Source organism: Haemaphysalis longicornis, unplaced genomic scaffold (assembly GCF_048455015.1).
Source record: "Haemaphysalis longicornis isolate Haplotype H1 unplaced genomic scaffold, Haemaphysalis longicornis Haplotype H1 scaffold_3, whole genome shotgun sequence".
Taxonomy (NCBI): domain Eukaryota; kingdom Metazoa; phylum Arthropoda; class Arachnida; order Ixodida; family Ixodidae; genus Haemaphysalis; species Haemaphysalis longicornis.
In genome coordinates, this window is record NW_027526335.1 from 183,023,993 (window position 1) to 183,046,990 (window position 22,998).

Here is a 22,998-nt window from a genome sequence, read left to right on the forward strand (position 1 = left end):
TGGATTCGATTGGCTTGGATTGGCTTGGCTTGGATTGGATTGGATTTGGATTTGGATTTGGATTGGATTGAATTAAAGTGGATTGTGTTGGATTGTGTTGCGTCATAGCCGCGCCACGTTGCGTCATAGCCACGGCAGGTGGTTCATGGCACGTTTCACGCGATGGGAGAATCAACCTAACGGAAACAACAACGGAACCCCCTATGCGTCGCATCTACACAGGTGTTCCCGCGAGGGGAGGTGGGAGTAATTTTTCCTTCCTCATGCGTAAAGAAATTTTTTACAACAACACTAAAGGCTAAATGACATGTTGTTTAATACAAAGGTCATACCTCACAAAGCTGTTGTTGTTTTTGTTTCACAGCAAACGATGATTCGTCTGCGTAGAAGGACGTTTACACAAGTTCTACCAACCCTCGTTCAGCATTCACAATTAGGGATGTCGCTAGTGGTAGCGCGAGAAAGTGTGCGTGGCGGTGCTGCCTGTTTTCATGCTCTGTGCATTTCATGCGCCAATAAGCCACTGCTGCCGCGAGTGGTATATTGGTACTCATGATTCCGTAACCTACCGACCGAGGCCCACTTGTTTCTACACGTTGAGTCGCTTTATCGGGACGAAAAGCACGGTGCTGTGAATTGTGCGGACGGGAGATGTCCGGTGGAATTACGTGGTGAAGTTGTGCAATGAAAATGGAAAAGTCGACAATAGCACCCACGCACACACACGCACACATGTATGGAAGAGAGAGGTAGCAGAAAGCTGGTGGGGCGAAAACGTTTATTGAGAAAAAATAAAAAAAAAGGACAGTGGTCGGCCTCCTCGGTTCAGAAGGCGGCGCCTGCTCGTGTAACCCGATTGAGATCCAGGCATGCGCTGTTACTGCAGGTCCGAGCTGGTCAACGCGAATTCCCATTACGGGCAACAAAAAGGTAGAAGTTTGAAAAAATATCCACCAATAAATAATCGGTAAGCACTACACCAGAAAGAAAGGAAGAAAAAAGAAAGAAAGGGTCGATACGTAAGACCGACATTACAATATTACCGACCAGCTCCCTACTTTTTCGGTATACAACTTTTACCACGCCATAATTTATACACCTGGTAGAGTTGGTTCAACTCACCACCAGATCTGCGCGTGGTCCTCTGGTGTCGCCTCTACTTGCATATTGACATCTCGAGGTGCCCTCAAGCGTCTGGTACCACCGGTTAGGCCCTAGGGTTACTAACCGTCCGGAATTTTGCGGGGATGTCCCGACTTTTCAAACAACGTCCCGAGTCCCACGCCGTTCCGGATTTGTTCCGGAACGTTTAGATATAAATTTTTATGCGATCCACCGCACGCTTAACAAGGCGTGTCATGCTCCGGAACACAATGTTATCATGAACTTGTTCAGGTAGAGCTGTAGGTAAAGCTGAACTTTCGCGTGAAGTGCGAAAAATTTAAGAGTACATTCTCCACCAAGAGCAATTGTTGCGATCAGCATGCAGCCCGCTGAAATACCATTTCAAGAGGCCGGGGAAATAAAGAAACAGTGGATTTGTCTGAGATACCGCAAAAAAGAAAACTGATTTCGTTGCCTCCCTATGTTAGGGTACGCTACCCCCACCCGTCCCGAATGCCTTCATTGCAGACTTGGTAACCCCATTAAGTCCCTGCCCGGCCCACCAAACCCCGCCTTCTTTAGCGTCTAGCTTAAGCCCTAGGTTTTAGCCCTAGCCAATCCCTCCTTCTGGACACGCGCTAACGTGTTGAATGCATAATCACCATCGCCACCGCCACCACCACCGCATAGAATTTCTTAGTACCACCGTAATTCAAACCACTATAATCATCATCACCACCACCATCCTCACAATCATCATCATGATTATTATCATCATAGCCATCATCATTGCCGTCATCGTACTCGTAATCATCATCATCAAGTAAGCTACGCGGTGGTGAGTTCACAGGGTACGCATACAACGTCCTTAGGCGTGCCTATATCCCGCGCTCTTATTGTTTAGGCTGCGTCTAATCTCACGGCAGCCCTGGGGGTTACCTCTGGGAAATTCTCAAGGCAGTTTCCATAAAATCTGACTGGCCGAAAATTTGCTGAATTACGCGCCCACGTAACCTAACCGAACGCGTCATAACCTACCCGAATCCAGCCCAACTGCAACAAACCTAATCTAACCAAGCCCAACGACTCAAAACACAACCTATATTAAACGCAATTCCACCCATTCTAGTAGTTCTGTGTGCCGATCTCTTGATACAGTAAAAACCAGTGTGAGAAAAACATAAACAAGATCACGATAGCCGAGAAATTCCGAAAGATAAAAAAAAAAAACGCCATTGTCGGTCTCGAACCTGAGCCTCCTCGTTTAAAACTAAGTGCTATACCACTGCGCTACAGGGACTTTTTTTCTTTAATGCATGGAAATTTCAGAAAACTTTAGAAAAACTCAGACAAGACACTTAACACACAATATAAGCATAACAGGCAGCAAAGGGCAAGGACATCAGTCGAACAAAGATTGGCACCATTTCAAAGCTCGGGCAAGCAAACGCACGCATCCAAAAGAGGCAGCCACTCCGGTGGATCACTCTGCGCAGCGTACGCTACAGGGGCAGCTGCAAACACGGCTTTTGAGGGAATATTTATCCCATAGAATTTACGATCTGCCTTCCCAGTGGCTCCGTGGCTCTTTCCTCCAATAAAAATTGTCACCGTAATACCTGAACTTATGCGGAAGGCGGATATACCAGCCCCAGCTCTAAAGTTCTTTGCCTTGGAGCACATTGCAACAAATACAGAGGCCACACCCACGTGTACACTGATAGCTCAGTGACAGCTACATCGTCGGCGATAGGGATATCGATTCCTTCGTCGCTGACCATCTGCGCCACACTTAGCCACAAGTCCTCTACGACAGCTACTGAGCTGGCTGGATTGTGCGCTGCTTTTCAGTATATTCGGAAGCAGCCGGCCAATCAATGGGCTGTCTTTACAGACTCCAGGTGAGCACTCGAGAGCTTAAAATCGCTTCCAAAAGAACAGCTGGCGTGGGAAATCAATCTTTTGCACTTACAAGCTATACAAGGGGGACACAGGGTAGATCTGCAGTGGCTTCCTGCCCACTGCGGAGTTGCCGGCAACGACGAAGCTGACAAAGCCGCCTCATGTGCTTACAGTCTCTGCACTGAAGCTCTGCCGATCCCATTCAGAAGAAAGGATGCGGCAATACTCGCCTCATCAACCGCATGGAAAGCGCAGATGCCTATCTGGACTGACGCAAGGAAGCAATACGCACCTCTTCACGCTATTGACCCCAAGTGCACCTTCAGAATGCCACCCGGGCTCAGCAAGCGCGATGAAGCTATTCTCCATAGGCTGCGCTTGAATGTGCCTACACGGGACATTACCTCTACATTACTTGGGCTTAGAAAGCGCGATGAAGCTATTCTGCATAGGCTGCGCTTGAATGTGGCCTACACGGAACATACCGTTTTGTTCCACATGGGGCTCACGAGAAGACATTCGTCATGTTATATGCGTGCGCCCAAAATACACCGTGCACAGACAGAAACTAATAGTATCTTTGTGCAGGCACCTTGGAGCGGGACTTGAACTGAGGGCTGTTTTGGGCCCTTGGTCGGGTCTCAGTCAGGCTGCACATGCAATCAAAGCTCTCTTGGAGTTTCGTCGAAGCACCGGAGTGGACAGAGTTTTGTGATTGAAAATTTTGCGCGCATCAAATGACATCTTTTCATTTTTATAGTTTTTTCTTCCTTTCTTTTGTTTTTTGCTTTCTTTCTCTTTTTCATCAATCATCTAGCGTAGCAAGCCAGCGGAACGGCTCGGCTAACCTCGCTGGTCTTCGGTAAAGTTTCTCTCTCTCTCCGCGGGTAGCATTCTTACCCAATGACAGACGACGGCCGTGAGAAATTTCTGACGGTAATTCTTGCGGTTGCCGTCATAATAGATGCTGTTTATGCATTCACTTCGTAAACACCGAGTGCATCACCCTAGAGGTTCTTAGGAAAAAAAAATACGCCCAAGAAATCACAGGGCTGTTACGCAGTACCTGTCGGCGGGATTCACCTTGTAAATCTTGCCGGAAGTTCCTCCTCCTCAACGTCCCCATCATAGCCACGATAGCTTTCGCTTATACAATAATACAGTTCAGCAGTATAGGCTTGTCACCAGCCGCTTTTCTAGCCTCGAACCGTAGGGGTGTAGTAGAACATACACAAAGTCCGATGCAGAACCCTTTAGATGCAGTGTTGATTGTTTTTACGTCGGAAGGAATTATGAATTGGGGCTCTTCATCAGTCGTGATAGCCAATGATACGTCTTCTCACGTGCTCATACGTCAGCGGGAAAAAAACGTGCGTAAACACGACGAAAGCAAGTCTCTTTGCTGAAACGTTGGCAACAATCGTGCTTTTACCTTGTTCGAAGTTTTTCTTCTCTTTTCATAGGTAGATAGAACAAAGGGTTGGTAGGTTGGTAGTCAAGAAAACCTTCGAAAGCAAAGGGGGGAATGCGGTAGATTATAGAAACAGGTGAAGATTTTTTTGAGTCAGAAAGAAAGTGGTGAAAAAATGTCCGCCGGGTGGGATCCGAACTCACGACCTCCAGAATACCGGTCTGGTGCGATGACCACTACGCTACCGACGGGGCTGTTTCCCCACCACTTTCTCGGGTATTTATGTTAAGCTATTTTTTGTTTCCTGCACTCGGGGGTGGTAGCCAGCGCCACTCGGACTACTCGGGGTGAAGGGGGCCTTCTTTTTAGCCCCCAAGCCGTGACTCGAGTGCCTACGGCATGCCGAGAGTGGTCGACCAGCGTTGAACCCTGTTAAGCTACCTTTGGCACCAAGACTGCCAGAGCAGAGACCATCGCTATGCATGTAGCGAATCAGAAATGGGAAATGAGGGGCTCGGTGAATCAAGATAGAATAAAGGGTTGGCAGTCAAGAAAACCTTCGAGAGCAAAGGGGCGAATGCGGTAGATCATAGAAACAAGTGAAGATTTTTTGAGTCACAAAGAAAGTGGTGAAAAAAAATTAATACACGAAGAAAACAGAAGCATCGCCCGCAGTCTTGGCTGGACGTCAGATTCTTTTGCGGCAGTGTCGCATTTGCAACAAGCAGCCGCACAATAATTGACGTCGGGGTTGCCGGCTCATAGTTGGACATCCGCAGAGTACTCGTTGACGAGCCAGCCAAAAAAAAAAAAAAAAAAACAAAAAAAAAACGCCTTCTCTCTCCCATCTCATAAGAATATGCTTAGCGATCCTCTCGAAACCTTTTTAGTCTGTATTCGCTGCATCCGTGCGTTCGCACTGTCAGAGCTTCTTACTGATTCGTTTCACTGACTCGCCGCGAGAAGCTCAGCCAACACACCCGCATGGCACGTGCCTGTCGCGAGGTCGTTGATCAGCGAAGCAGCAGCCACGGTTGTGTTCCATACGCGCCGCGACGAAAAGGCGCCCTTGTCGAGTCCTTGCAGCCTCGGGCGCGCGCAGACACTTGGGGCTCGTCCGTTCGGGCGGACTATTCCTGGGACGTGTGCGGAACAGGTACTGCTCCACCGCCACCCACTGGCGCAGTTCCAGGCGCGCGGCGAAGCCTATCTTTGTTCCTGCGATGCGTGCTTTTGCTCACAGCTGGAGCACTGCCTTCAGCCTCGGCGGAAGCCGGCGCCTTTAAACAAGAAAAAATGGCCCACCGAATATAGCGCCGCGCCGCCACGCAAAGGACAAGAAAGACGCAGGCTCGAAAGAGGTGCTTGTTTACACTCTTGCACGCTTTGTCTTTTTCCGTTTCCTTCGTGGACGCACGTCGCCTCATTCACCCATTGAGGTATTTTTATACGCGTGGTGGTGCCACAATTTCTGGCTGTCGGAGTCAGTCGGACGACAGGACTGCTGATGCCTTATGCCTTAAATCGGCAATCGGAATTTAAGATGGTGGGTGCGCGCGGGCGTATGTTTAGGGGCAAGAATAGGTACAACTGGCAAAAAATTATTGCGCCAAATTGCCTCAAACAAACCGAGCTTTCCTTGCGGCCGATGCGGCACGCCAGATTGACGGGATGCTTTCTTGCGGCGTGATACCTAAGTTGATTTATTTGGAAAATCAAATATTGGTTGATTGATTGAGTGATTGATTGATTGTAGTGTTTAACGCTCCGACGCAACGCAGGTGGTGAGGCGCGCCGTAGGGACGGCTCCGGATTAATTTTGACCACCTGAGGCTCTTTAACGTGCGCTGAGTTCTGTTACACACGGGCGTTTTTGCTTTTCGCCTCCATCAAAAAAGCGGCCGCCGCGGCCGGAAATCGAACTCGCGGCCTCGTGCTCAGCAGCGCAACGCCTTAGCCACTGAGCCACCGCGGCGGGTGGAGGTAAAATGTTGTACCAAATACAACGTACAGACAGATAGACACACAGGCAGATGGACGGACGGGCAGACAGACAGACGGACGGGCAGACAGACAGACAGACAGACAGGCATACAGGTAGATTCAGGCGAATTACCTATCTGCATTTTGTCACTAGCATTATATCGAGAAATACCGTTTTTTGCGTACTTTCGAGGATGTCACAAGAGCGAAGTATGGCGGTAGGTTTCAGAGACAGCCTTGTTGCCTGACTTAAAATACATGCACAACATTAGGCAGAGAAAGGTTGCGAAAATATCGCGGCACCCTGTAACAACGAAGCGCGCGAGTATATCATAAAAAAAGTGCCTTTATGGTGAGTAGGACCATAGCAGAAGCAAGGTCGTATATAAAGAGTAAGGGGACAGAAATGCCGTTTTAGCAGCTTCAATGATTGCATCGATCACAGTTTTCTCAAGGTGTTGAATTTGTCGACCCAAACTTCTTTGAAAACAGCTAGCAAACGTTGACGGGCTCGAACACAAGCTGTCGTCATTCCTGAGGGTATGCGACCAGGAAAATAATTGGTTCGCTGTTTCAAACATTGCCAGAATTCGATGGGATAGCGAGTAAGACAAAGTTTGGTATGGTTTGCAAGCGATTCTCTGTCGCAATTAAGCGCCCTATTCACTAAGGAGCGGTACTGCTTAAAATACGTGTGAGCAGAAGGATTTCAAGTTATTTCGTCATGTTTAGGCAGCCGGCGTTTCTCGCGCAGAGGGGAAAAAAGGCAGGGGTAAACCAAAATGGAAATTGAACGCTCTGATTCGATTTTTTGAGAGGTTATCATTCATGGCGTTTTGTTCATTGGTAGTCAGCACTTGTGCAGCGGCATAAGCACATGACAAACTGTTCATTGCGTGTGATTTAGCGTTGGAAAGTGACATGTTTAACATACAACAATCGACGCCATAAGAATCATATTGGAGACCTTTGAAGTGGCAGGTGCATGGTTGTGAGCCTTGACTGTAATATAAGAATGTCATAAAAAACGGTCTTGTTAAACATTTGAAAACCTAGTTATAACGAGTTAAAGGTCTGTTTGGCTTGGTTTCGCAGAATATACAAACAGTGTTCCATGAAAGCTGGGATACTGTATGATTGGATTCAGCCTGTCGCTTAATTAGGCTGAAGCGCTCACGCAGACGGCCCAGAAGGTGGCTACCATGGCGAAGCTGACGGGCCAAGTGCCGGCGATACAGCCGCAATCAACTCTAAAGTTCCCCTGCAAAACCACTTTCTACTTTTTTTTCAAAATCCGAAATCCTTTCACAACGTAGTAAACAAGCACGTCCAGTACATAGATTAGGTAGCCACGAAGTAACGAAGTTGCTGTACGCCCACCAGTGAACTTAGAAACTCGCTCAAAAGGGATCAACGCATGTCGTTAAGGGCCCCGTGTCGCACAAAATCCGGCGTCGTCGGTGGCGTTGACCGTGAGCAGAAAATCTCGTAGCTCCACCTTGCGGCGCCCATTGAAATGCCCGGGATCGTAAGGCGTTTCGCCAACACATGGCGTGGGAGCAGGAGCGGAAAGTGTTTGCCGCTCGGAAAATTTTCATGCGATGGGGACGATAACGCTATCCCGTTCCTCGCTTGTTCGTTTGTTCGCTCTCTCTCGGTCTCGGCATTGCTTTCGGGCTTAAGTGACGTTCCTTTCAGTTGTAGCGACGAACGCCTTTGGTGTCCGCCGTGGTAGCTCAGTGGCTAAAGCGTTGCGCGGCTGAGCCTAAGGACGTGGGTTCGATCCCGGCTGCGGTGGCCGCTTTTTTGATGTATGAGAAAACCGTGTGTCAAGATTTCGGCGCACGTTAGAAGATCCGCAGGTGGTGGGAATTAATCGGAAGCTCACCACTACGGCGCGCCTCTTAGCCCAAGGGTAGCTTCGGTGCGTCAAATGCCACAATAAAAAACTCAAACCCGTTGGGTAGCCTATTATGTGTATGGGCATTTTCTCTCCTCCCTTCCCCATTTTCCTGGGGAGTAATACGTCGGTGCTCGCAATACGGCAAACGTCTCGGTTGTGTCTTCTAATAAAGAGCTCTTTTTTATTTTCTTAGGGAAAGCTACAACAAAGTAATCATAAGTTATCATGAGCTAAAGGTACCTTTAACGGGCTACCCTCGTTTGTCCCACGTGCCGATATCTTACTCGAACGCGAGTCAAACTGCGGACCCAAAACTGCTTTAGCTGGAGTGAAAAGACACAGAAACTTCGTACATTCGAATAGCTTTTGTTGAGTACGTAAGATATTCACTTCGTACTTATAGATGTATTAACCTCTATGCATCATGGGATTTCTAGGCACGCGTACAGCCTAGCTCTCAGAAACCGTAGAAGAGGCAAGGTTGCAAAGCGATGCGGCAACGAATAGTGACGTCGCCAAAAAAGGGCAGAACAAATATATAGAAATACATTCTCCAACAACGACACAAAGAAAACAAAATGCGGAAAGACAACAACAGCGTATTTATCCGCAATTTGCAGGGTTGAAGATCGCCAATATTTCCTTGCGGATATTTGAGAAAAAAAAATACTGTATTCGCACCCGCCTCGTTTTAGAGTTTTCGCGACGTGTTCAAGGCGCTCGTTCTATAAATACGCACTGAACATTGAGCGTCGTTTTGGCGCCACCTTATGCGCCACTAATTGCTCCGTTCCTATGCAGCGAGAACACCACCTTCGGTACCCGCACTCACCACGAGGTGTCGTCCCAGCTCCAAAGGACCGCCACCAGAACCACCGCGACGGATGCCAGGAGAACGGCAGCTCCCAGGGCCGCAGCCATTTCAAGACTCCGGGGTTCGCGCACCGTGAGAATGCTGCCACAGCACCGTCGGGGTCGTTGCCAAGATATTCGCCCTTCTTGCACATTGCAAACACCGCCACCGGCGTGGAAGCCGTGTTTATTGGAGGCACAAATGGCGGCCCTCGTCGAACCCCACAGAACACGCTACAGTTGTTTCCTCGTTGAAACAGAACAGTTTGTCGAGAACCAGCGCGTTCAGCGAGTCTCCTCAGCTTGGGTTTCACCGGTCACTTTGTTGTAAAAGGTCTCCGTTGTCAAATGACTCATTCACTGAGGTAAAATATACCATATTTCACGACAGCTCTTCGGCCAGTTGATGCAGTGACGAAGCATGCATCCGATGATAGTTGTTGTTCAACAACTGTTGAACAACATATTGTTTAACAAGCGGTTGAAACACTAGTTTGCCTGCCTTCGAAGTGTTCGTACGGCTTCCGCAATAGCGTACTTGCCGTTTGCTGCTGCCACCAACGACGTGAAGCACTTGGAACGGTAGGACATGTCCTCATAACTCTTGACCGCACTTCCTTGGTCGGCCGAGCATTCGAACACGACAAGGCCTCCGATCTGGATGAGCTTTCTAAAGTTGTTCTGCTAAGAACACCTCGTCAGGAATTGTGCATCGCTTAACGGTACTAGGCACGACCCGCGAACACTCCCGCTACGGCAAAACACGTGCGAACGAGGAGTCGTAGAGGAAACACATTTGAATTCGCCGAGTTGCCGCAACGTTGAAGCTTTGTCACGTCCCCACGCATCCACATGAATTCTTTTTCACGCAAGAGCATTGCGAAGCTGCAGAAGTTCACGAGGTTGCCTCTGGTCGCGGCGCTCGTGCCTCGTCCTGTTGCGTCATCCGCGGCACTAAGAGGTTTAGACTTAGTGCCGTGCCTGCTGCCTGTGCGGACTTTCTGCGCGCATGCTACGTCTGCGGCTTTCCGAAGGCCCCCAAAGGCTCGTAAATGTCAGACGATACACGAAGGCTATGTTTGATTTACCGCACTTCGGCGTCTCCGTGTGCGGACATACGCCACACGGAGGCACGGATGTGGCCTGAAACGATACGCTAGGACATCGCCCTCCACCATCAGCCGCCGTTGGCATACAGTGGGCGGGATAAGAATAGGCTTTATGCGTTTATTGATCTCAGAAAATATTCACAGACGATCAATCTAAGGGTGGTATGATATGTAGCGTTGGCTGTTGACGTGCGATTATGTGATGATGACTATTCTCCAAGGACATTACTTCATGCGGCATATGTCCTAAAGTAGTTTCTTCGGGAAGATAGAATAGAAATCACACACGTGGGAACGAGCCATGTCTTTGGGCCTATTACCCTTCTCACCAACTAGGAGGTATTGGCATTGCCATTTTTGTGAATGCTCCATGTGGATATTAGTCTGGTCACGAGCGTAGCAAAGGTCTGGAGCAGTGACTGCATGCTTTTTTTCTGTTGCTGTTTCCACTAGAGGCGAAATCTACAAACCCTCCTGTTTTTTTTTCCGGCTTCCTCCGGGGGCTTCAAACAGGCCGCTATAATGAATGCGAAGCTCGTTATTTTAACTTATTATCAGCGAAGACTGGTGTCCGAATTGTGTGGTTCCCGCCTCAGAACCACAGGAGCCTGTACTTATTCTTCATAATTTTCGAACTAGCAAAAGATATTTGTGCTCTGATGCGCATGCGCAGTGATGCCCGTGACGCCCCACCTCCTCCTGTGATGAACGCACAGAGACAGACACGCGGTGACAAGTAATGTCCGGAAAAAGTCCGCCCTGTAATAAACTGTTGAGAGCTGTCACGGCATTAAAAGTGTAATGGTGGCCCATGTGTACAACAAGGTAGCTTTCAGCATTAATGGACCACAAGGAATCCAATGCGGTATTCGGCAGCCTCATATGAGGCGTGCTGTACAATGTACAGGCGAATCTACCGAACAGCACATCGAAGGCAGTATGGCACTGCACAAACAGCAGTCCGGTGAGGAGCGCGAATCGCACTCGTACGAAGGAAGCGGGGTGGCTGCGTGCAACACTCAGAATCATCTCCTAACGTCCACGAGACAGAACAATCAGGATCACATGGGCACCCGCCCACTGTGCCGTCTAGGTACAACAAAACGCCCAACTATTGACCCGACAGTTATCCTGCCTGGCTTAAGGAAGCGAAGCGGACAGGCCGTTTCCATCGATCACATACGAATCCATCACGCGACATTGCAGGTTGGCACGAATCATCTAGCCACCCGCGCATCATCGACCAAAGAAGAAGGAATACAGCTCTGGGAGCTCCGGACAAACACGGTTTCCGACCCCCCCCCCCCCCCCCCCCAAATGCCATGTATGGTACCTCTCCCTTTATTATACGCTATGACACTTTTGCGGAGCCTTTGGAACTATCTGCCATATATTGTCTTGGCGCTATTTGTCCGCACACGCCCTTGCGCCAATAAAACACACACATAGTAGTAGTAGTAGTAGTAGTATTTGTCACTGGGAAGATGGCTGTGAGCACACCCCTCTACACTCTGAATTCTTTTTACGCGCTTTGGGATACAGCACTGATCCGCACCAAACTCAAGGATCAGCGCCTGCTAGGGCTGAGGGCAGTCAAAGCAGGGACAGCTCAAGATGCCTCGGGGTAGTCTCCGCCCCATTGCTCTGAGTAATAACATCGTTTATTATATCTTTTCCTCCCTCTTGCAGCAACCTCAGATGCTGTAGTTACAACTTTCCCCATCCTACTCTTTTTCTTGCTTACTCAGCCTTTCTTCTTGACCACATTCATATCCCTCTCTGCGTTCCCCACTCTTATACTCTTATCGGAATTACGGTGCCCACTTACAGACGCGGCAGGCTGTCTTCTGTCGGGTCATTTACTGTTATCTTCCCCGCAACTAATATTTATTTCCGAACGACGGACGAGATATTCGAAGCAGGCATAGTCTACTGGGCGCATAAAGCTGTTCCCACGCAGTATACAGGGAAAACAGGCAGTACATCGAATGAAGTAACGTAGTCCGCCGCTTCCCACAAGCCGTTTCATCGAGCACCGTTTCATGGAACGCCGTTTGGTCGAAAGTCGTTACTTCGAGGACACTTAATTTGGGCGTGCACAGTGGGGTGGTGTCGTCTTCGGCGTGCAGGAATACATGATAAATCACAATTGCCGCATTTTCCCATCCTTCAATCTGCGGGCTGAGTGTGCCCCTTATTAAAGGGGCCACGAAGACAAAAATACAAGTTTGGTTCTTTAGAAACACTGCTTGGTCCCGATAGCAATGGGGATAATTTTATCGCAAACTTCAGACAAATAACTGAGACATGAAAGAACGCACGTGTAGCAGTGGCGACTCCCCCCAGCCACTTTACCGGCAATTTCTCTATGACGTCACAGAATCTTGTTTTTGTGATTGGCGGACGCCGACCTTTAAGCCACCGCCAAGAAACACGACTGGGCGTTTGTAGTAGACCCTCTAGTAAGCTTTTATCACATTACTTGAATGGGAACGTGCAGATAACACACTGAAAATATGCTGTTAGTGCTGGCCCATATTAGATCAATACAAATCCAATCAAATCAAATTTTATTAGTTTTATGATAGTGCACAGGTACATTGGAGTAGTACAGAAAGAGGTCCCGAAGTGAAGCACTGCCGAGGGGAACGTTTATTATTGAATGTATGACAAGTGATTAAGATTAGTTGTGTAGCCTCTTATTACAAGCGTACAAATTACAAACAAATGTTCCAAACCGGCAGACGTACATCCAAACAATGTTAGCTTATACGCTATTACAAACCAGCGTTTAATTCATTGTACAGGTTATTATCAGACAAAAAAAAAGACAGTATAGAAAGGAAGCAAAAAAAAAAAAGAAATAAAAGTAAAGGTAGAGAAGAAAAGAAACAGAAAAAGGAACGTTTGGCGCAATAATAAATACTTTATAGCACAGAAATAGCAATGAGAAAACACACACATGACTATACAATGTAGAGCCAAATTTGTAGGGCTTTTCAATACTTCTCGCGTTTTTTTCGGTTAAAAAATCGTCTTTCGTGGCTGGAATAGAGATGAGTGAGGTACTGAATTTTGGCACCTTCCAATTAAACAAAGATGTAGCGTATTTTCACGCGTATAACCCCGCTTATAACCCGCACCCTCACTTAGGTCGACAAGGGAAAAAATAAAACCCGTACCATTTTGTATAGGCATGCGCCGACCACCCGAACCCCCTACCTTCCCTTACCCCCCTCCGGAGCAGCGGGAGTGCGGGCTGACAAGCCCTCAGCTCGGGACTCAGGAACACGTGATCTCCCGTGCTAGAAAAGCAGCGGTCGCTCGCGGCTTTCAGAACTGAGAAGAGGCCAGCCACCTTTCTCTCTTTTGTTTGTCGGCTCAAATAAAAACGTTTTTCCGCCACCAACACCCGCGTATCGCCCGCATATTTGATGCCTAAGAGGATGGACCACATTTATTATTTAAGCAACATTGCACATTTGTTTATGCAAAAGAACTTATCTAGCTGACTACGTAACTGGATGACTTGCCGCATACATTTTTCAGGTTGGTATATTGTTGAGCTGTGCACGCAAAATAAGCACTCTCAATTGGATAACAGCGGCGTAGTCGCTATTACTGCTGTAGGGGCATCACGGCCCAACGTGCGTTGCGGCAAAGCTGCACCAAAAGAAATACCTCGCATATCATCCGCATCTCTACTTCACTCGTGACATTTTCGCATTTTTGGCGCGGGTCATACTCGTGAAAATACGGTATTTTGTCTTCATGAGGCCTTTTTTATTTTGCAGGAAAAAAAAACAAAGCAAAAAGAACCGCTGATTTGTTCTATACAAACGTGCGACAGAGTTGCTTTGGTACACGGAAGAGCTTTGATGAGTTTGCAAGATACTTGAATGCGTATAGAAGTACCTCGTTGGACAGTATTTCACATGGGCATAAACTCACGTGGGATGCTTGGAACTTTCTAAGATGTCAGGCTGAATGCCTAGTTGGACATTCTGTTGATCTGCTGTTGAACATTGTGTTGAATTTCGCGGCCGCACCCGTCTCCACTTGAACAGCCCTTTGGACAGCACCCTACGAAGCTCCTTCTGCTCTTTCGCCATCGACAGGAGCCACCTGTTTGCCCCATTCGGTACCTTGCCCTTTCAAGGGGGCTCGTATTACACTTTCAGCAGCTGCCTACATCTCTCCGGCAGGGCTGTTTTCCTTTCTCGGCACTTGATCCCCGGCTCGTCCTCCAATTTTCTGTGCGATTCCGTTCCTCAAACCGACTTTTTGTACCTCAAACGTTGAATAAAACAAAGTTTGGAGGCTTTCGCCTAAAAAAAAATAAAGCTTAATTCCGCTTTGCGCTGAAGGATGACGCCTCATATTGTACGGTACGCGAACATAGTCCACAAGAGGGTTGACCTAACATGGCACCATACCCAGCTTTCTCGCTCAAAATTCAGACCTCTCAGGAACCTCTGCGAAACAACTGTAGAAAAGTGATATTTGGCATAAAGCCAGAAGTCAACGTGAAGCTGAAAACGCTAAAAGAACTTTGCAGGATTCTGAATATTTTTTGCGCAATTCGCTATCAAATCTTACTCTCCATGCATTTCTATGGGATAGTTGCCATGGTTCAGGAACCTAGTCGTGCAACGTGCGCGACTTGAAACTGCGCACAAAGGAAGTTTGCACCCCAAATATTAGCTGTGCAAAAGAACTTTATATTTCGCTAAAAAATTACAGAGTAATCACTGTTGAAAGGACTGCCATGAGCGGGAAAGCTGCACATGCGAACTAACGAAGTACAACGCTTGAGGCGTTATGCACAATCGATACATATCGTCTAGGAGGGCCGTTAAAATCCTGAGGGAACATTTTGCGAGCGACACTTTCGAATGCACTTTTCCTATTAAAAACGCGTGTACGTCGGCCAAGAAAAAATGTCAGGTTGTAGACTGAACATTCTAGACTCTGATCAATGTTTAGTTACGACCCACTTCTATGTCCTTTAACTAGTCCTTAGGATAGCGAAACAGTAAGGTGAGCTTTTAAAACTTTGATAAACAAGCCTAAAGAGGTGGCAAAGGAAACGGAGGAAATTATTTGGAGGATGCAGTGTTCTATAAAGTGGCTTTGGTGAAATGGCCATGTCTTCGATAAACGCAACTGAACGACACGGTGTTCGACGAGTTCTCCTGCACCCCTTAAAGGGGCAATGACACAAAATTTTGAAAGCGAGATAACTTCGGAGATAGATTGGTGGGAACACATATACATCATCTGCAAAATATAAGCGGCGAATACAGCCTAGAACATATTTAAAATCAATTTTAAAGTCTGCGAAACGCAACCGAGCAGCCAGCAGAGGACCACGCCCATGGAGGAAAGGATAAATTATTTAAATGTCCTGGGACAGCAGCAGCAGTTGTGGCAGCAGCAGTTGCGGCGGCATGTTCCCCTTCTAAGACACATTTCTTCTTCCAACAGGTTGGTTGGTTACTTCTGTACACCTATTTGAAATTTATGCTGTCCGCAACATCTGCCCAAACCCTTGTTTTTTATTCTGGACAACAGCGCGAAAAAAGACGTGGACGAAGGGAACGGACAGGACAACGCTCGTCCTGTCCGTTCCCTTCGTCCACGTCTTTATCGCGCTGTTGCCCAGAATAGCGCCATACAAACTTGCCCAGCTCACCACTCTGTTACAGTTTATTTCTTGTTTTTTAGTATCACTATGCCTACTCTAGCGCAACTAGCAAAAAAGTGAAATATCTCGAAGAACTTTTGAATGAGAAGTTGGACTCACTGATTGATGATTTGGTGTCTTGGGTTAACATCAAGTTGAAAGATGTTGGTCTACCCGCCGCGGTGGCTCAGGGGCTAAGGCGTTGCGCTGCTGAGCACGAATTCGCGGGTTAGATTTCCGGCTGCGGCGGCCGCTTTTCTGATGGAGGCGAAAAGCAAAAATGCCCGTGTGCACGAGATTTCGGCGCACGTTAAAGATCCCCAGGTGGTCAAAATTAATCCGGAGCCCTCCACTACGGCGCGCCTCATCGCCTGCGTTGCGTCGGCGCGTTAAACCCCACAATCAATCAATCAATCAATCAATCAATCAATCAATCAATCAATCAATCAATCAATCAATCAATCAATCAATCAATCAATCAATCAATCAATCAATCAATCAATCAATCAATAAAAGATGTTGGTCTGGGTGAGCATGCTTCGCTTTGTGAAAGTGTTCATTTCATGAGCCAAGAATTCGACGAAATGAAGCTGAGACAGGAAGAGCTGCTGGCCACGAACAAAGTGCTCTTGACATGAAATGAAGCACTCGAAAAAAGAGTGGCTGATCTCGAGCAGTATTCGAGGATGAATAATGTTGAGATCAAGGTTGTGCCTTCCTCACAAGGTGAAGAAGGCGGAGCCATTCTGAGACGAATCGGCGATGCTCTCAAGTGCCCCGTCTTACCCACCGATATCGACACGGTTCACCGGGTTAGTTATAAGACCAGCGAAAAGAGCATCATTGCTCGCTTCTACTCGCGTTATAAAAAATGGAGTTCATTAGGAAGGCTAGCAGAGCCAGACTGCGCACTGACAGTACAGTGAAACCTCGATATATCGAACAGCGCGGTGCCCACGAAATAGTTCGATATAACCAGAATTCGATATATATAATCACGTAGAAAACGCGTCATTAACTGGTACAAATCAATAAATGAACGAAGTGTGCAGTAAATACTCACTTGGTGCTACAAATTATTTATTCTTTTCGCTTAAAGTACTGCAGCAGGGTAGCCTAGCGTGTTATACACGACTTCCTCAACGTAGTTCCAACGTTCCACAAGCGACATGCCGGTGCCTTTTATAGCGCTGCAGTAGCGGTGCGGTAGGGCCACAACCGCTGAAGCCTCGGTCGAAGTCGGGAGCGGGGCACTATCAGCGCTTGCGGGTACAACCTCGGCAGCGTCTTCGTTTGTGCGCTCAGTAGTAACCTCCGCTAGGATCTCCACATCCGTCAACTCCGCCGTCGTTCCGGTGCTGTCGCGACCGCCGACAAAGTCATCAATGCACACGCTTCGTGGCTCAGCCCCAACAAAGCGCTCCAGCTGGCCCAGGTTTCTTCAAGCTCGCATTCTTCTCTTGTACCGTCTAATTCAGCTTCGGTGCAACCGATGCGCAGCAGTCGGGAACGCCCATCGCGCCACCGCTATCCTCGAGGGTACTGCGGGGTAGCCCGCCGCCTGTCAACAGAGCGCGAGCGGCCTGGGCAGTCTGGGGTGGCGGAGTTCGATATACCCATTTCATGTCCGTCCCAGTTCGAAATAAAAAATTAAAAATGCATGTGATTTCCCGCGTGATATAGGAAGTGTTTGATATAGGCAATAATTCGATATACCCGTGTTCGATATATCGAGGTTTGACTGTATCAGCTCGTCTGGTGGCACTAACCTGCCGATCTACGTGAATGATCGTTTCACTCTTGATAACAAGAAAATGTTCTCAAAGGTACTGGCACACAAAAAGAAACACAAGTGGAAGCACTTGTGGACCGATAACTGCCAGATAAAAGCCCGGAAAGCAGACGACAGCAGAGTATATGGCATTTCCACCGAGCCCGATCTTCGAATCTTTACGTAATGCATTGTAAAACTTCCCTTCGCTTATACCCTAAGTATGGTCTATTACACTTTCTCGTTTCATGGCCTTGCTTTCTCCGGAAAGTGTGAAGGGTCAACTTACCGAAATGAGTCGTTCGCTCATTCACTTGAATGCACGTAGCCTTCGTAAGAATATAGATGCAATTTCTAACTTCATTTTCTACGTTCAGCATGCCTTCACTTTCATCTGCATATCACAGACTAGGCTTTCTGACGCAGACAACGGCATGAGCGGTTTCCCGTCTTATCAAGCTGAATATTGCCATCGCCAAACCGACAGTCATGGGGGTGCCGCGATTTTTCTTTCCCAAGATATGGCTTACACGCGCAGATGTGACCTTGAATTAAATGTGAATCATTGCGGGTCAGTGTGGGCAGAGGTTAACTACTCATTCCTTAATAATGAAAAGAACCTAATTCTGGGTAGCATTTATTTTTCACCGTCGTCTCCCCTTTGTGACTTTATGCGTCGTTTCAGTGAAGTTTTATCTAAGCTAACTTTCGAAAATAAGAACGCAGTGATTATAGGTGATGTTAATATTGACTTTCTGGACACGGATAGTACTTCTTATGCAAATTACATTGATTGTTTTACTGGGTTTCGTTTCGAATCGCTTGTTGAGTGTCCCAACTATTGTACCATCTCACGGTAGGTGTACACTCATTGATCACGTGTTATCCAACATGGCGTCACCTCCCTGTGTGTGGCTTGTTGACACTGATATCACCCATAGTTTTCCTATTTTTCGCACATTCGAAAACATAACCTACACACGCAATATCAGCTATTTTACCTCTGTATTTAGTTCCGATTCCTTTGTTGAGGCTATCAGCATAACTGATTGGGCGCCCATTATGCCTATGTCCGATCCCGATGCAGCCTTGCGAAAATTTTGTTCGTCATTTTTACTCGCCGTGTCGACTAATACGCGCACTGCCCAATTTAAAAAGAAATGCAAGTATTCGAACAACCCACGGATGACAAATGGTATTCTAATAAGTTTAAGGAAGAAAGAAAACATGTATAAAAAAGAAGCGTCAGCCCTTTAATATCTGTCTGGCTAAACGATACAAGTCCTACTGCAGTCTATTAAATACCATGCTCAAGCAAGCGAAAAAAAGGTACTACGAAAATGAATTCGACAAGAACAGGAATGACCCCAAAAGGCAGTGGCAGCTGCTCAACTCCTTTTTTAAAAAGTCATCTGCTGATGTCCCTCTAACCAAAATCGACTATAATGGATCCACCCCGCCGAGCCCAAAAAAATTTCCAGTGTTTTCTCGGAATACGTTTCTTCCGTTTATACTAACCACCGCCGCCATGCGGAGTCGTATACTTCTCTGGGATGTACCACGCATTCATTCTTTCTTTTCCCAACAACACCACATGAAGACGTTTCCACCATTGCTAATCTTAAAAAAAAAAAAAACAGCGCCTGGGTTAGATGACATTTGTGTAAGGCATTTAAATCTGGTTGCAAATTTAGTTTCCGACAAGCTCTGTCGTATTATCAACCTTATGTTTAAACACAATTTATTTCCTTCATTCTTAAGAAGAAGCTAAAGTAATTCCAGTTCCTGAAAAAGGCAATAAAGAAACAGTTACCAGCTACCGTCCAATTTCAATTCTTTCCTGCCTTAGCAAACTAGTCGAAAAATGGTTTATTAAACGTCTGAATGGCTATTTATCCAAATTTAAGTTACTTAAAGACAGCCAATTTGGTTTCCGCTCAGGTAGGTCTACTAATCTAGCTGTGCTGTCTCTAACTGATTACATAAAGAAATGTATTGATTCGGGAAATTTAGTGGCTTCTGTTTTTTTAGATCGCACTAAAGCCTTTGGCACAGTGAATCACCAAGACTTCTTTCATAAACTTCAGTCCTACAGCATAACTGGACCTGCGCTTACATTCTTAAAAAAATTACTTACTTGACCGGCAGTACACAGTACACGCGGCAAATACCTTCTATGCAATAAAATATGTTAACCAAGGAGTACCGCAGGGCTTACTATTGGGTCTTTTGCTTTTTATTTTATATAAGAATGTTCTACCTGATGTTCTCAGCTGTTATAACTGTGGTCACTGTGTTTTATACGCAGATGACACAATCATATCTTCATCTGATGAAACCATTGGGGCTTGTTGGGTTCGAAAACATCTGCAACCACTTGAAGAACGTGCGGTCTCATCATTGCCTCTACATTACACCCTGTTCGACCAAGCGGCGGCGACCACGAGGCGGAGAGGCCACTCAGAGCCGAACCACGCTGACCCTGGCATCACATGAAGTGTTTCCGCTCCGCGAGGAACTCGTGCCGTGGATATACGATATCCCAAGGGATCGCGCGGAGCTGCGTGACCGACAATGCCAGTGCACGCATGGGTGTGTTATGACGCCTTCGCAGGTGGCGCGATGTTTGCACCACAATGGAAAAGCGCACCACATTGCGGAGGATCCATTGAACTCGAGGTGACCCTGTGAATTACGAAGAATGAGGAAAGGACCGTGCACGACCGGAAGCGACGAATGATCGCCTTGAGAGAGGTGGCTGTGCATCGGATAATTGGCCGGACATTTCGTCTGCAGCCAATGGGAAGTTCACGAAAGGGAAAGTGCTGTTCTTTGATTGGGCTGCAGGGAATCCTTTGTGTTTAGAAAGCCTATATAACCTGTTGTAAATACACTGTAAATAGAGAAGGAGATGTATTAAACACTCTCTTCTCTCAGGTGTCGTGGTTGTCTGATCCTCAAGGTGCCAGCAGATAACGAGTTCGTCTTCATTCCCCATATCATCGGCATCCATCTGCCGCTCAACCAGCAAGGCGAACGTAAAGAAGAGAAGGGGAGAACTTGACTGTGCTCTTGTCTCACAGTTAAATCTTGCATTAAGTTTCATTATGAATTGGTGCAGCAGTAATCACTTAGCTATTAACCCCACAAAAACTAAATTTATAGCCTTTAAAAGTGCTCAGAGGTCATTATCCGCTATTACAGTAATACAACTTGGTATTCATTCCATTTCCGCATGTACTGATGTCGTCTTTCTTGGCAAACATCTGGACCCATGCCTTACATTTGGAAGTCACTTTAACCATCTTAAAAGCAGAAGACGGCGTTCGGTAACCGCGCATTGGTCAAAACTCACCCTTTCTTTTTCCGCGAAGCACTGCTGGCGTTGTATTTGCTTTCATTCATAGTCATATTACTTACGGTATAGTCTCATGGGACAACACATATGCTTGTCACTTATCATCAATACAGCACATTAGAAACCAGTCAATACGCATGGTCACTTTTAGTTCTTCGCAGTAGAACGCCTACACATTACTACGCTCTTACAATATCTTGCCCGTAAATGTTTCGTTCCAGTTGAATCTCGTCACCTTAATCCACAAATTGCTTCATAATCATCTGACATTCACATTTATTGCATCTGACCTTTTGCAGAATAATAATGTGACCAGGTTTGCGGCTAATAAAGAATTCATGTTACCGCCCGCTCATACCAATTATGGAAAAAAAAACTTCCGCATTCAATGCGATATCCTTTTGGAATGAGTTACATTCAAGTTTAAAGTGTTGCACTTCATTTCCATTGTTCAAAAAGTCTCTCAAAAATAATTTTTTAGACTAAATGTACTTGTGATCTGTTAACTGTTTGACTTGTTTGTTCTTCTATTCCTTTAATACCATGTTGAGTGTTTTTGGCTTGATTCGTGATTTAAAAGTGTATTTGCATGTCCGTATTTTGTAAGAATGTTTCAGTTGCTGTGCATAAATTTTACCGTCATTTGTATCTGTGAACTCAGGGTCGCACTAAAGTCTTTGGCTCTGGGACCCTCGTCTGTATGTCCTGGATTTTGTAACAACTTCTTTTTGGAAGTAATAAAACTTTAAACTTAAAAAAACCTAGCTTTTAGGGCGCCTAATTGGTGAGTGTGGGCTTGTGATTTGGAATCCAAGGAGTGGTTTATTGTGTTCCATTTATCTTTTCTAAGCTGGTTAAAAGTGGTTAAGCTACCGACGCTTGACCAACTATGCGACACCCTCCAATATGCAGATGCCGAAATAAAAAAAAAAGAAAAGAAAGAGAACTCCGTGAAGACTTTTTGCGCAAAAAATTACTGAAAAATTTGATTAATAACGCGACCCGGCAAAAGAATGCACCTTTTCGAACGAATTTCTCAACCGCAGATACTACTGAAGCCGCCTTCGCCGAGCAGGCACAACGCCCTAAACAAGAAGCATATCTGCGCACTGATTTTGGTACCCAAACAACGCATGGGTGACATTTCGCCTCGAGGCACCCAGTGCATTGCCCATAGCTATGTCCACTTGCTGAAGCCGACGAATTATTACCAGCAGAAATATTTATTTGGAGGCGGAAACAAAAACACAGAAAAATTAAATGAGAAAGTCCAACCGATACCCACTATTTATGACGTGTGCCCGTGACATAGGCATTGCATTTAGTTGCTATAAAAGGAACTTGTATTTATTCATTTAGAATACTTTAAAGGCCCGGAGGCTTCACAAAATAGAGTGACGCAAAGGTGATATGCACAGAAAAAAGGCACATTGTCAATTCTAGGTATTATGTACAGCAATCTTGAAGCTAGCAGAACCAGGTAAATCGACGATGGAGACAGGAAAGTGGTTCCAACCATTGCTGGTTGTAATTAAGGTAACAGTTTTTGTTTAGTGCTTTAATTGTTAGGAAATGTATTATTAATAGTCGTCAGTAGGTTTGCTAATATGTCAATAGATAACATTCTTTCGGTAACTGCTAATTTCCGGTTTCGACTCCGGTACTCAACTAGCGCACCGAACGTAAATTGTGTTTGCGGCATTTCTGCAATTCGTATTATTGTCGCAAGGAAATATAAATGCTCGGGAGGGCCACGCACACAGGGCCCGCACGGGTTCGCTAGCTATTATCACTTGATTTGTTGATTTGAAAACGGTCGAGCGAACGGACGCCACGTCACCCACAACGACAAGCTTCGTGATTCAACTCGGACCTTGTTCGCATTCAACGTTCTCTTACGAAGTAGTTTACTGGTCACA

General features: G+C 46.5%; 1 protein-coding gene across 2 annotated transcripts in view; it reads right to left on the reverse strand.

Annotated features, from left to right (window-relative positions):
* The window catches only part of LOC144175865 (arginine kinase-like), a 107,530-nt gene that overhangs the window by 78,843 nt on the left and 5,689 nt on the right, over positions 1 to 22,998 (reverse strand). The window contains exon 1 of one of the 2 annotated variants that reach the window (XM_077704890.1): positions 9,136 to 9,239. The exons of the other annotated variant lie outside the window; for it this stretch is intronic. Coding sequence (XP_077561016.1) covers positions 9,136 to 9,224 — 89 coding nt within the window. The 5' untranslated portion in view covers positions 9,225 to 9,239. Of the gene's footprint in view, positions 1 to 9,135; positions 9,240 to 22,998 lie in introns of those variants that run through there. 2 annotated transcript variants of the gene reach the window in all.